The 14436-nt window shown below is 37.6% G+C and overlaps 1 protein-coding gene across 1 annotated transcript in view; it reads left to right on the top strand.

Moving 5' to 3' along the window:
- The window catches only part of LOC108667409 (homeotic protein ultrabithorax), a 246847-nt gene that overhangs the window by 22389 nt on the left and 210022 nt on the right, over window positions 1-14436 (top strand). The window contains exon 2 of the mRNA XM_047884122.1: window positions 2163-2210. Within this exon, the coding sequence (XP_047740078.1) occupies window positions 2163-2210 (48 nt within the window). The remainder of the gene's footprint in view (window positions 1-2162; window positions 2211-14436) is intronic.

Genomic DNA, 14436 nt, shown 5'->3' with positions numbered 1-14436 from the left:
GGAAGAAATATTGAAGCATGGCTTGTTTTTAGTTCAAAGCGCTCATTTTTGACGCTTCTTTTCATTACCTGTACATCAAAAAATTTTTAACATAATAAATGAAAAACAATAGCGGTGCAATTATTTTCTTTATTGTCTATTTACCCAACCCTTTTCCCTTGATGTCCACCCTTAAAGCGGAACGTGCGACTTTGAAAGTTTCTACTTAATACGTTAAAACAATGGGTTAATGAAACTAATTGCATTGGAATTTTCCGGCATTAGGAACAGGTTTAAATAGAGCCATGACTGGATAGTTGTATTACAAGTTTAATCGATTCTACGTTCCTTGGTGCGAGCTGAAATTTGTCATGGTATGACGAGCCGCGTCCAGATCAAGTAATAGTTCTCATGAGGACCATGTAGTGTTCATAGGATTATGAAAATCCACTTTTAAAACTCCCGCCAATTTTTATTGTCAATAATTAACATTAAGTTTTCGTGACAAATTTCAGTGTGTCATGCCATGGCAGGTGGCTCGGCCACTCGAAACCTATTGTATGCCATTAATTGCTCCTGTACCGTAACCTAAAATTATTGTTAGATTGGATTCGTTTGTATTATTTTGTACATTAAATTTTAAGCATAAAAATGGAGAGTGAACTGTGAGTATTAGACGCTGCAACAAATTCAGTTTTCACTAAATTTTTCAAATCGATGAAACAGGGCCCTTCAATATTGTCTACTGGCGAATTCATCACGGTCACCTGTCCAATTTCCTCGCTAAACTGCCTACTGCATTTCGTATAAAATTCGCAAGACAACATCAGCCTACAATGAAAAAAAATGCTGACATCGCGTTTCCTAAATTATTATTTTTTCTCTGGCGGTATTTATTTGGCACCTCAGCCCTCTCCCATTATCCTGCTCCCCTCGTAAGTTACCCTTGCAAAGCCTGCCTGGTCGCACCGATACAACCCTCTATTTATGAACGTCCATATTTCCCCTTTTCTGGCCTAGCGCTGCCGTTTGTTTTCTTTTGAGTCTTGGCACGCGCGCTCCGTAAATTCAAAACCTTTTACGCCGATGGATGAGAATTTGATTGCAAGAGTCATTTCCACCAGCAAGAAGATTTGAAATTAATGAATTATATGTTTTGTTAGCCTGTATAAAGATGGGCCACAAAGTTACAGTTTGAGGGTTTTGATTGAAAAATTAATTGTTCAAATAGAAATTTTTGTTTTAAGGAAAATTACTCCAGTAATATTTCGCATGGTTCATACAAAGCTTACCGGGCATGGGTTTCGTAAACAGCCCTTCATTTCCCCTCTAATTCCGCTCCCAAAACTGCCCTAAACCGCTCTCAAGTTGGAATACGATAGTTTTGCTTTTGTAATCTGTGATTTATTCAGAGGGCATAACTGTGAGAAATGTCCACAAAGTAGATTAGACGGGTAACGTTGAAACAGAAGAAAGAAATTTGAAAGTCTGCACGGTAATCTGCGCGCATAAATACAGACGAAGAGGATCTGTTACGCCATTAGACTCGAAATAATGGAGAATGCCAAGAATGCGCTCCCGCGAGAATTTCAAGTCAGATGCAGCTAGCATTAGAAATGTGCCTAAATTATAGGAATATCGGAAAGGGATAAATAATTGGGAGAGTCAATAGCGAGTCCATTTTGACGGTGTACTTGCGCTCGTTTCTCAAGCGAACTCGATCTGATATTGATTCAGGGATCTGAATAGCCGTTAAAGTGTACACTGAATGGTATTGATTCTCTATGATACATCGCCGGCTGTTGGAATACAAGCCATTTGGATTTTCTGTTAATGAATGTTGCATGCAATTTGCAATCATATTACTTTTTCTTCAATCACTAAACTGATTTAAATTAACTATTTCGGTATGGAATCATAAATCAATATAGAATTGAAAAAGTAAAAAAATTCGTGCAAAATGAATTTATGTGCCATATTTTGAATTTTTCGACGATGATCTTCAAATTTCAATTTCGCTGTTGAATTCGATCAATATTTCAAAAGAAAGTTAATTAAAATATTGAACACTCGAAAATTTTACTCTAACTTGCATTGAACTACCATAGTAATATCTTAATAGTGTGATATTAGATAGCGTATTTAATTCATATTCATTGCTAACATCATTTTTTTATTTACAGGCAATGAGCGCATCGTCCACGATGGACAACTTCCGGGCTCTTCTTCAGGTAAGGTTTAGATTTCAGGTTAAATTTAGGGTAAGATTAAGAGCCTTGGTAAGATAGTTCAGGTTAGATTTAGGGCAAGATTTAGACCCCTGGTAAGATATTTCAGGTTAGATTTAGGGTATGATTTAGACCCTTGGTAAGATATTTCAGGTTAAATTTAGGGTAAGATTTAGACCCCTGGTAAGATATTTCAGGTTAGGTTTAGGGTAAGATTTAGACCCTGGGTAAGATAGTTCAGGTTAGATTTAGAGTAAGATTTAGACCCCTGGTAAGATATTTCAGGTTAGATTTAGGGTAAGATTTAGACCTTTGGTAAGATATTTTAGGTTAAATTTAGGGTAAGATTTAGACCCTTTTTAAGATATTTCAGGTTAGATTTAGGGTAAGATTTGGACCCCTGGTAAGATATTTCAGGTTAAATTTAGGGTAAGATTTAGACCCTTGGTAAGATATTTCAGGTTAAATTTAGGGTAAGATTTAGACCCTTTTTAAGATATTTCAGGTTAGATTTAGGGTAAGATTTAGACCCCTGGTAAGATATTTCAGGTTAGATTTAGGTAAGATTTAGACCCCTGGTAATATATTTCAGTTAGATTCACAGTAAGATATATGTCCCTGGTAAGATATAAAGCTCTTTCTGCACTTTGATTATTAAAGCTCTTGCATTTATACACTTAAAGCGTGTAAAAATGTAATAAATTTCATAGTAGCAATTCGTGTACACGTGTGATGTTCTCCGATTATTATCTCAATTTATATACTTTACTCTGATACGGCAAAATGTCCACTTCTGTTTTGATGATGTATAGGTTAGTTAAGTAAGAATTTTGATGCGAGCGTCGGATGGTGGTGATGCGAGCGTCGGATGGTGGTGATGCGAGCGTCGGATGGTGGTGATGCGAACGTCGGATGGTGGTGAAGACGCTGTGTTGCTTATCTTTATATGTCGGTGATCCGCGTAGGTTTGATATGCTTAGCAAATAAAAATGATAAACAATAAATTATTTTGAGATGGAAGCGTAATTCAGAGAGTTGTATAACATTGTAATGGAATTTTCTATAAAATGAATTTGAATTTCAGAATTCATTAGAAGCTGCTCAAAAATTTAATAATTGTGACCTCTGATATAATTTCGTTAGAATGCTTATGCTACAAAAGTTTTCATATATAAACTATTTTTGATGAACAATTATTCAAATCAGTTGGTTCGTATTCAAAACATTCGAATGAATCCGGGAATAATTGTTAATAATCCGGGAATTGCATTTTTAGCGTATTTTCTCATTTATGGAAAATATGCCCAATTGTGCTCGTCATGTCCTTCCGTCCGTCCGTCCGTGACTTCACGTTTTCGTCGATTTTGAGAAAATGCGCTCTCTAGTCACTCACTGCAGTGAGTACTTAGTTATATTTTTTTATACTCATGCTCGCCATTTGAATTCCTGTGTTAGAACTTTATCATTCACCTCATCGGCTCGCCTCACATTTTTATCTCCCTTGAAATTCGCCTGAGTCACCGCGGTATCTTGGATGCTCAGTTTAATTGATTAAAGTTTTTCATGTGCACATTGCAAGTGGTGCAGGAAATTCATCTTGCTGTAGCACCTTGAATGCCAATTACTGTCGCTTGTGAGATTACGACAGAGTAAACAGAGAGAAAAAAATGGTAATTTATGTCTTTTGTTGGGTGGTCAACTTGAGACAAGATCGTCCAAGATTTTTTCCAATCATGTTCTATCTTCAGCCTCGGTTACGTTTCCGGGTGAATAATTGCAATTGTCCTGGATTGTATTGAATATGATTGTTTTATTATACTACATTTTCCTCTTGTTGGCGTGTTTTTTTTCAGGACATGCTGAGAAATTAGTCATATTGTCATATGACAATTAGTCATATGACGCAAATTAGTCATATTTAAAAATATTCATAAATCTGAATTTGAAACGCATATTTAAAAGCGTCTATGTAACATTCTCATTGCTCGATTGATTTTCTAGTCATAACTATTATTATATTCTTCCACGTAACAAATTGTTACGTCTGGAGCCTAAATAAAAGAACAAAGCGTGATAAAAAAAGACAAAAGTTTGCGTGCGATCGTAAAGTTCCAAAGTTGCGTGACTGCACTCCATTCCACACTCCATATTTCAGCCCCAAAGTCTGAATAACGAATAGAGTGCCGGACTGGCTAGCTCGCTCCAGCCATAGCTGATGGATCAGTCCTTGAACTACACCTTGCCACGAGTCGTATTCGCGAAATTCAGGTTTCGACGCACAGACGCCGTCGAATCATTCCATGCCAAAGGAACATTTTCTTCGACCGCTGCACTCCACTGGTTTAGCATTTCTCGACTGTTGCATCAACTCCAGTCACTGGAGACAGACGTCTTCCTAAAGCCGTCGCGAACTCTCACGCACCGTTATGGGGAAAAATGCGCTGCAGCAAAATAATTCGGAATGCAGCAATATTTCGGTGCTTCGATCACGGAACTGAGGTGGAACGAAGGCCTGAGCGACGGGGCTGGCTGCGTTCACTGATACTGACAGTGCGTAGATAATGAGGTAGTGCGTCTAAATTATGACGCATGATCTTCCAAGCGCGTAATCGAGAAAGCCTTGCTGCACATGCCTATGCAAAATTTACTTGAGTGTTGCAGAAAGTGACTCGAGTAGTCATGATTGTCTCTGAATTTATTCTAAAATCGATGCTGTGCAGTTAAAATTGTGAATCTAAAAAGAATTATTTTTCAACACCGAACAAAAGAGGCGATTAGTTACTAAAAAACGTTCTAAGTTTTTTTTAATAGTAGCGACACTCTCCAGAATGGGAAAGTTCATTCCCTAAAATTTAGTAGAATTTGTTTCTCCGCTTACGTAAAGCACGAGAATATTACGACCAACAATGCCCCGTTGATATTGTTTGTTTCACGGCATTGACTCTTTGTTTTCCAGTGGAATTCAAGTTTGGTGTGGAAACGGTGAAATATAACCTGAGCCCATGCCATTTTTCAGGTTGACTCCATCAGTGCTAGTCTAGGCTCATTTATAGCGAGGTGGTCAAGCTCACGCAGCTTAGCATGTCCATGTCAGCTAAATCAGGTCACCGCATGTCCAGCATCCGACCTCGCTTCCTACGTATATATGATGGCTTGGGGACTGTCCTACAGACCAGAAATAGACTGTCGTGTCCACACCATGGGCCGGTTCTGAAAGACACGTCCCTTAATTTGTAGATGTCATCAAGCTCTTCAAAATTTAAAGATTGGTGATTAAACTTATGCATTTACTCTTCAAAATGTGCAAGTTTGGAATGATTGTCTGGGGTCACGAAAAGGTAAGGATTCGGCGACAGGCCACATCAGGCCTACACTTGAGCGCCGAGATCACATATGTTATGTTATGTTATGTTAATTCCCCAGTAGATACTCTTCATAACGAATAACTTTATTATGACATTGTACCACCCTCTTAAAATATATAACTTCGGGATAAATTTCATGAATCTCTTCCTCTAAATGTGGCATTTATTCATGTAGTATTTGCTATTGAAATAACAAAATATGATACATTTGCTGATACACTGATACACGCGTTGAGGGCTCACTAATTTGAACCGGGCCTTTTAATCGATGATGCGCTGGCTGAATATTTCGATGGACCAGTTCTGGGGTTTGGCGAATCAAAGTCTACTCAGTAGCCATTTAAAAATGCAATCAATGCAGTCTATTTTTAAGAATTTTGTTTTTTAAATAGCTTATTGCTGGAATATGTTAAATTATGTTATGACTTGAGAAGTTAGTTACTAGACTTGCCGCTTCTCTATGGCCATATGAGGGCGATTTTATCATAAGCACGAAAAATCTTCTTTTGACAAGTGTTTGCAAATGGTTCATAACCGTAAAATTGGAACTAATTAAAAAAATGTGTATACTATTATGATTGTTCAATTGCCATTCTGTATATTACCTTGATAAAGCTTCGAAATTACATGACTTTTCCATCTCAAGCATGGCAGTAAGCAAATTATATCGTTATGATTAAAATAATGGAATTCCTGGCTTGCATGCTTTGTGTGATATACAAGAAAGTGCGTCTGACAGATCCTCTCTGGTTTGCCGTGGCGTTCCTTCTAAAACATTTGGCCATGACGTCTCTAACGGCTTTTGGCGCTTTGTCTGAAAACTTGCGACTAGGTAACGGTTTTTTCTTGGTCAAGGGGCCCCTAAGGAAATCAGTAAAACTTGCGACTAGGTAACGTTTTTCTCTCTTGGTCGCTGGTCTTTCGAGGAAGTTAGTAGAGCTTGCGACTAGGCAACGTTTTTCTTCTCATGGTCGCTGGTCTTTCGAGGAAATTAGTAAAAATTGCGACTAGGTAACGTTCTATCTTTCTTGGTCGCTGGTCTACCAAGGAAATTAGTAAAACTTGAGACTAGGTAAGGTTCTATCTCTCTTGGGCGCTGGTCTATCAAGAGAAATAGTAAAACTTGCTACTAGGTAACGTGTTTTCGCTCGTGGTCAAAGGCCCCTTAAAGAAATTGGTACAGCTTGCGACTAGGTAACGTTCTATCTCTCTTGGTCGCTGGTCTTTCGAGGAAATTAGTAAAATTTACGACTAGGTAGCGTTCCATCTTTCTTGGTCGCTGGCTTAACGAGGAAATTTGTAAAAATTGAGACTAGGTAACGTGTTAATTTTTTCTTTTGGTCGCTGGCTCACTGAGGAAATTATGTTAGTGGAGCTTACTGCCCTACAATGGCATTTTTCCTGCCTTGTCTACATTGAGTGCACGCGTGCGATAGATGCATTTTATGCCGTTCAGGTAGAATGTTCTCAACAAAATTTTCTTTTATTCGACTGGCTGACATATCAATTTATTAAACCTCATTTATTTTGTATTAAATAATTTATTTCGCGTTAAATCGCGTAATAATAACTTATAAAGTGCAAAATTTTGTTCGAGTGGCAGGGATAATTTTTCTGCATGTATTTAGTAAGAAAATAAAACTCTTTGGACAAAATTGCCCGTTCTATCGTCTGAAAATTTTTACATTACCTCTTATCATTACTCGAGTTGATTGAAATAAATATTTTTATTTACAGATGTTGATAGCGAACTTGTCCGATTACGATTGAAGTTTTTCTTAAAACTTCATAGATTTGAAGTAAAAATATATTACATCGCTGTTACCTGAAATGATTATACTACAAAAAATGTCAATCATTTCCATTTTTTAACCAGACTTCCCATATAACTTGTGCTGAACTTAAAATTGCGTTCAAAATTCATAAGCAATCTCAAAATAGGGCAAAAATTAATTATCAGCAGGCAACGGATAACCTGAATCTCGAATTCGTCACGCGAATTCAAAATTTAGAAATCAATGTTTTTTGAAGAGAACGTACTTCAGGCATGAAGCATGCATGGGGCATGCATACGTCTGGGATTAGCTTCCTTCACGAACACTCCTTCACCCGCTGTGCATAATTTTTTGCAGTTAATAATGTAGATTTTTTTATGGCCGTGTGCATGCCTAACGAAGTGCACCAAACTACCAGAAAACAGATGTGGTGGCCGTCTTACAAACTGCCGCCATAACTATCCTGGAACAATACGCTTCGAGAAAAATCTTGCAGAGTCTGCTGCTGTATTTGCACTTTTCTTGTGCATCTTTTCTCCTGGTTGACTCAAGCCACTTGTTTATGCCCTCATTAAATGTACACAATTCAAGGAAACATTAGACTTACTCGCAAGCGAAAAATTTATTACGACGCTAAGAGGAAAGGCAAAAATGAAGACGTACATTAGATGGGCATGTTGTGAGCAAGTACTTGTGTTGCTTTTATTTTCCTTGAAACGAAAATTATTTTATGTCGTCAGAAAGATTTATTGTGCAGTGGTATAGGGCATTGTATGTTTAACACGTCCTACAGTTCTTCAATTATGTTTTTCCAGACTGGTTTCGAAATTAAGGGTTTAAATTAGTCGTATTATTTTGGCATTTCACATTGGATTTTTACTGTCTTGAAAAGCTTTTTAGATACCGTTGTTTTAAATTTATTAAATTTGGGCTCAATGGATATATTTTGGTGCTAGATATAACTTCAGGCTTGATGTAGTTTCTATGTTCAAAAGCTCTTACACGTTTGCAAATTCCGTGAACTAACGCATGCCACATTAATTAAACTAAAATGAAATATTCTGTCTTTACAATACTTGCTCACATTAAGCTTGGTATGTTAATGGTAACAGGTAATGAAATCGAGCAGAAAAATCATTAGGAACTAACGGCTATTTTTCGTCAAAATTTCGATTCCTTCACATATGATCAAAGCTGTTAATGAAATTGACATGATGCAGATGTTACTGAAGAGCAAACTTATTTGAAGTATGTAGGGGGTTAACTATATATATAAATAAAAGTTTTAATTTCATAGTTGAAATTCTGTATTTAAATGATATGTGATTCAGGTGTACGACAATGTGTTGGTAAAGTAAAAAAATATTAATTTACTCGTTTGATTAATTATAATCAGCATGGCGATGAAATAAATTACAGATGTATAAGTTTCTTGTCCGACGATAAATTTGTCTGCATATTGCATCGCACGGTGCAACGTCATGTCTGTATGACGTCTGATGCATGGATGCATGGTTCTCTTCCTCATTGATAGCATACTAATTTGTTACGGGCCATGATTGCAAACTGTTCTTTATATTCATCTATCAAGAAATTTTACCCACAAGAAGAACTTAAATGTACTTGTCTTGTAAGCATATATGGAAGTTTATATTTAAAGCTGCCACAGGAGTAACATTCGGACGAAAGCGTCCCAATTAGGCCATTAGTATTCAGCGTACCTCTGGACCACTTGTATTGACAAACCATACGTTACTGGCCCCCGATTCTCCGGTATATCGATTAGTTTTTTTTCCTCGTATATTCTGAAATTGGAAGACCGTTATCTCTGATTCGAAGATCGTCGCGTAACATTTTGTAGTTTACCTTCCATATTTTGCGATGCTCCGAAATCAGTTGATCGGTTGTGAAATTTCTGCTTTATTCTATACAATGTGTAATAGGCCGATTTGGAATCTTTTTGTCCATCTATTTTCCGGTGCACATATTTGGTAGAACATCAGTTCATAAAAGATGATACGGCTTCAAAAATGAGCTAGTATGATTTCATTGGCTGCGAGTAAATATTTTTCGAAATTTAGTCAATACTTTAATAATGGTACTGTCGGATTTTCCAGAGTTTAGCTTCAAATAATACCTGAAACAGTCCACCTCATCAAATGAACATTTTCTGTCCTCTTTCTGAAGTGAATTAACGTGGCTGTATTTGATCTTAAAACGCCCAGCCCTGCCAGATGGAAATTATCCAAGGACTTCCCCTCTTTTGCGAAAAATTGTATATGCAGACGCTTTATTCATATTTAGACTGTGCGCTCAATGTATATTAATGTATTTGCCGCTTACATGGTTATCATTATGAATTGATTTTGCCTATGAAATGAAATACTTAATCACCGCGTGTAGCGTTATAGACGCATTTTGATGCGCACATGCCATAATTGAAGTTCCATCACCGCTTTTAGCGCACATTTTTTTTGCTGATGGAGTACGAGAACTGCCAGAGCTGCCATCAGAACACCACTCGCTGTCCTGTAACTATAGATCGAGGCAGACCATCAACAACCTCAGCTCCGAACTGTGCACCAAGTTTTAATGAATGTGTAAATGGGATTGATACAGAGTTGGGAGAAGCAATTTAACTTGGCGAATATATAGCCTCAAACTCAACCGACGAGATAAAGGGACGCTAGTTTTCCATCTCCCTCGAACATCCTTTTGGGGAATTTAACAGAAGCGTCAGACTTACGTTGGGTTAAATTGAACCGTAGGTTGGAATTAAATGAAAGTAAATTTCGAAAACAGAAAAAACTTCTTCGATTCGTTTCGAATGCTTATTTATATGCTTCTTTGCTCAGCTGAATTATGATAGTGCGTTCAACTCTTAGGTTGCGTCTCTGCTTCTAAGTTTGACGTGATCAAAGCCATATGACTTGAATTTCAACATCAGGAACCATGCTAAAATGTTTCACACTCGTGCATCCAATATTTTCAGGAAAGATTAAAGGTATATCGGTGAACCGTAGGCTTTTCTGTACCTGATTTTACATTTCATTCGTTCATACCTTGCTGATTGGGCGATCAAAGAGATTTTCATCTCTTTGCGTGGAATCCAATCGAGTTTTAATTGTTACCCCTTGCACATTGTTCCCCCATGCACATTGTTTGTTACCCCATGCACAATTGTTACCCCATGCACATTGTTACCCCATATAAATTCTAATCGTTCACATATGCATGCATATTGATCACTCCGACGGTGAATCTTATGCTCCATATCTGTAAGTTTATAAGAAGGGCTCTATATAGCTGCAGCTTTTCTCGAGAGCAAGAACGCCATCTGCACCCCTTCGCACACGAGTCGCTCGCGTAATAAAATGCTTCAGACAGGTTGAATCCAGCCGGGATGATGCACTATGCGCCTCTGTGTGAGACTCGCAAGATTTATTGACGCGCCGGGAAACCGTTTGTCCTGAGCGCTTTTGTTGGGCTGAGTCTAAAGGAAAAACTGCGGCGATGGTGAATTCAGGTGGTGCAAGATTCGCGTTTGTTCTGAATTTCGCTGCGTTCCTGCAAACGGACTGTAAATCTAGTTTGTTTATGAAAAGAATTTCTCATCTCTTGAGAAGCATTTTTGGTGAAATTGGATTGATTTTAACTCCAGTCTCGTGAATTTGAAAACGGAAAGTAGTCATATTCCGTTCGGACTATATTTCATTTAAAGAAACTTTTATTATTAATGATATTATTTGGAATGATACTGCGAAATATATTCCCCGACATTTTTGCAGGCTTGATGGCAGACATTAGCCTGAACTGCAAACATGCATAATTTTGGAAATCCGTATTATATTACTACAAATTCTCATTCAATTAGGTTATTTGGGGAAAAAGTTAAGCTTATTTTTGCACGATTCAACACGAAGCAGTAAAAAGAAGTTGATGAAATGCAGACTGGAAAAATGTTATGTCAACGGTTACTAATTTTTTCAGGAATGAGATGATTAATTACCCTAAGGCCTTTTTCTCGATCCAGGGATGATTAATTACCCTAAAGCCTTTTTCTCGATCCAGGCGTCGATTAAAATTGCTAACAATCTTATATTGCCAATTGATTCTGATGCACCAGGAAAGTGTTTTTGTAGTTATTCCAACGAGTGATTTAGTTCTACATTAACTAAAAGGAATTAATTTACATTTTTTACGCACTCTCTATTAAAAATTTTCCATGCATTGCCTCCGCACCATTAATATCCGAAGTGAGCGCAGTGCCACCTATATAGGGCTGCTGAGCACTTATGTACCTCACTCTTATACCAACTCTTCGTTCAAATAGGGTAATTGTCTCGTGCGTAGCCAGCTCTTCGTTCAAGTATAGGGTAAATGTTACGTGCCTTACCAGATCAAATAGGGTAATTTTCTCGTGCGTTGCCAACTCTTCTTTCAAGTATAGGGTAAATTTTACGTGCCTTGCCAGATCAGATAGGGTAATTGTCTCGTGCGTAGCCAGCTCTTCATTCAAGTATAGGGTACATGTTACGTGCATTGCCAGATCAAATAGGGTAATTGTCTCTTGCGTTGCCAACTCTTCGTTCAAGTATAGGGTAACTTTTACGTGCCCTGCCAGATCAAATAGGGTAATTGTCTCGTGCGTAGCCAACTCTTCGTTCAAGTATAGGGTAAATTTTACGTGCCTTGCCAGATCAAATAGGGTAATTGTCTCGTGCGTAGCAGCTCTTCTTTCAGGTATAGGGTAAATTTTACGTGCCTTGCCAGATCAAATAGGGTAATTATCTCGTGCGTAGCCAACTCTTCGTTCAAGTATAGGGTAAATTTTACGTGCCTTACCAGATCAAATAGGGTAATTGTCTCGTGCTTTACGAAGTCTTCGTTCAAATAGGGTAATTGTTTCATGCTTTACCAGGTCTGCGATCAAATAGGGTAATTGTCTCGTGCTGCAAGCAATTAGCTAATGATCTTGTAGAGACTAGAGCAACGACCGGATATTACAGGCCAAGCTCGTCCTCTTGATAAGTGGTCTTACATTTCCTGGCTTGAGTTTTATGCGAGACCCGAAGAAAAAAAACACCTTTTGATACTCCACCACGGTAAAAATGTATTGCAAAAATTTCAGGCTTGACATATGCTTTTTTTCTGATTTTGTTAGCTCATTCAAAAAGAGACTGATATAATTGATAGAATATTTTCACTCTAATTTAGCTTGACCATGTCAATTTATGCAGTCTATTATTTCATAGGGAGATGCGTGTGCTTTAAAATATGAAAATTTTCTCTATAATTAAAAAATATTAAATTTTGATAGAAATGAACGATGTGTTGGGTATTTAACTTAGTGCAAAGTAACGTGGGCAACAGTATGTCAGACCCGACCATGAAGCTCCGTAAAGCTTTGGAATAGCAAGCTAGGCCAAGCCGAAAGTTTCTATAGTTTGGTAGCTGGGGGACCTTCTGTTTAATGGAGAACATTCCAAAACTCACGAGTGGCTGAAATGCTCGCTCTCTAAATAAGACTTGGCTCCCCTGACTCATCTAAATTTACATGCACCATACTCTAGAAAATCCCAAAGACACTCTCTGTTGACTGAGTGCGGCCATAAAGTTCATTTATTTTTAATCATCTACATAACAAATGCCCCAAGTTCGACCATAACTCAGGTGGAGATAGTCTATACCTCTGGTGTGTTCTAAACTTTTAACTTGTTTCTTTTTTTGCCGTAAAATTAGCAATGTATATTACGTTCCCTTCAAACTTGGGGAAGAGTTTGTAAGGTATTGTTCCGCAGGGTTTAGTTGGCAGACATGCATTTTAAGTTGGAACATTTAACGGTTTACAAAAGTCTTCTTTTGCGCATATTTTCTGGAAAGGTGTGACCAATGCAAGCCCCTCCTCGCTTTACTATCTGGAAATTTATAGTGCTTAATTTTTTATAACGAAATCGTGAATGAGGCAAGGCGATAAGGAATTAATTTACCTTTAAATTGGGAATTATGTGACATCATTTTCTAGTGCAATTGGAGCAATTGAATGGAAAGTCCTAGCAATTGCTAGTGTTACCGAATAAAATGAATGAGCGGAGTAAGCGAAACACGATTCTTTATCCGAACATTTATTCTCAGTGATAAGTATCAAACGTTGATGGTGGAAAAAAATCATTTTTTTCATATGTTAACAAAACTGAAATTCTTTGAAAGCACTAACGTTACATTCCGAGAAGGATGTAGGACAAAAAAATAATTTTATGAAAGAAGTTAAATGACAAAAATAAAAAATCCATAATCATTGCGCGTTGCTCATTGGAAAACTGCATCTATATATGAGTTGGGTCATAAAAATGCTAATAACAGCAGTAGCTCGTGTCAATCATTGTTGGTCGCACATTAAATACATGAAAGCCATCATCTGCGCTACATAAGTTGAAGGAAGCGCTGTAATTTACTTTATTTCAGAGGTGAATGTCGTCCTGCGGGTAATTGGTGAACGGAAATAAAAATACAGTAGCATCATGTTTCCATCCTGCTGAAATAAAGTTTTATTTCGCATCATGAAAAGAAATTATGCATGAATTGTTCATCGAGTGCAATACATTTAAGTTAGGATTTAATATAAATTAATTTAAATAGTTTGGCGATGTTTCAATTGAGAAGAAACGACATGATTTGCGAACAAAATATTACAATTTTATATATCTTTTGAACATCTCTGTACTGTGAAATCGCTTCAAAATTACCTCGAATCCTGGCTTGCTGTTGAAGCGCCGGGCTTCCATATTCCCTGTGCAAGTTCATCATATGACAGAGTAGGAGACATAGTGACATGAAAAATATTTGTCTGTGTTGCTGCAGCGCTGCCATTGATTGCAGCGACCATAAATTTGTACCCAAGAAGACAGAGGAAGGTGTGCAATTTACCAAGAGCAACTTTTGTACCAGAGTGTCTTATTGGACGGATGGCTAACGCAGTCAACCAATCACCTGTCAGGCCTGTCTAATTATGTGTACTGTCATGATTTATGACTGCCAGTGTCGGTCTCATCGTAAATTGCACGCGTGAATTATGGTAATTGAGGGCAC

Source organism: Hyalella azteca, unplaced genomic scaffold (assembly GCF_000764305.2).
Source record: "Hyalella azteca isolate HAZT.00-mixed unplaced genomic scaffold, Hazt_2.0.2 contig14656, whole genome shotgun sequence".
NCBI classification, from domain to species: Eukaryota; Metazoa; Arthropoda; class Malacostraca; order Amphipoda; family Hyalellidae; genus Hyalella; species Hyalella azteca.
The sequence above is the reverse complement of the archived record's forward strand: the minus strand, read 5'-3'. Positions and strand labels throughout refer to the sequence as shown.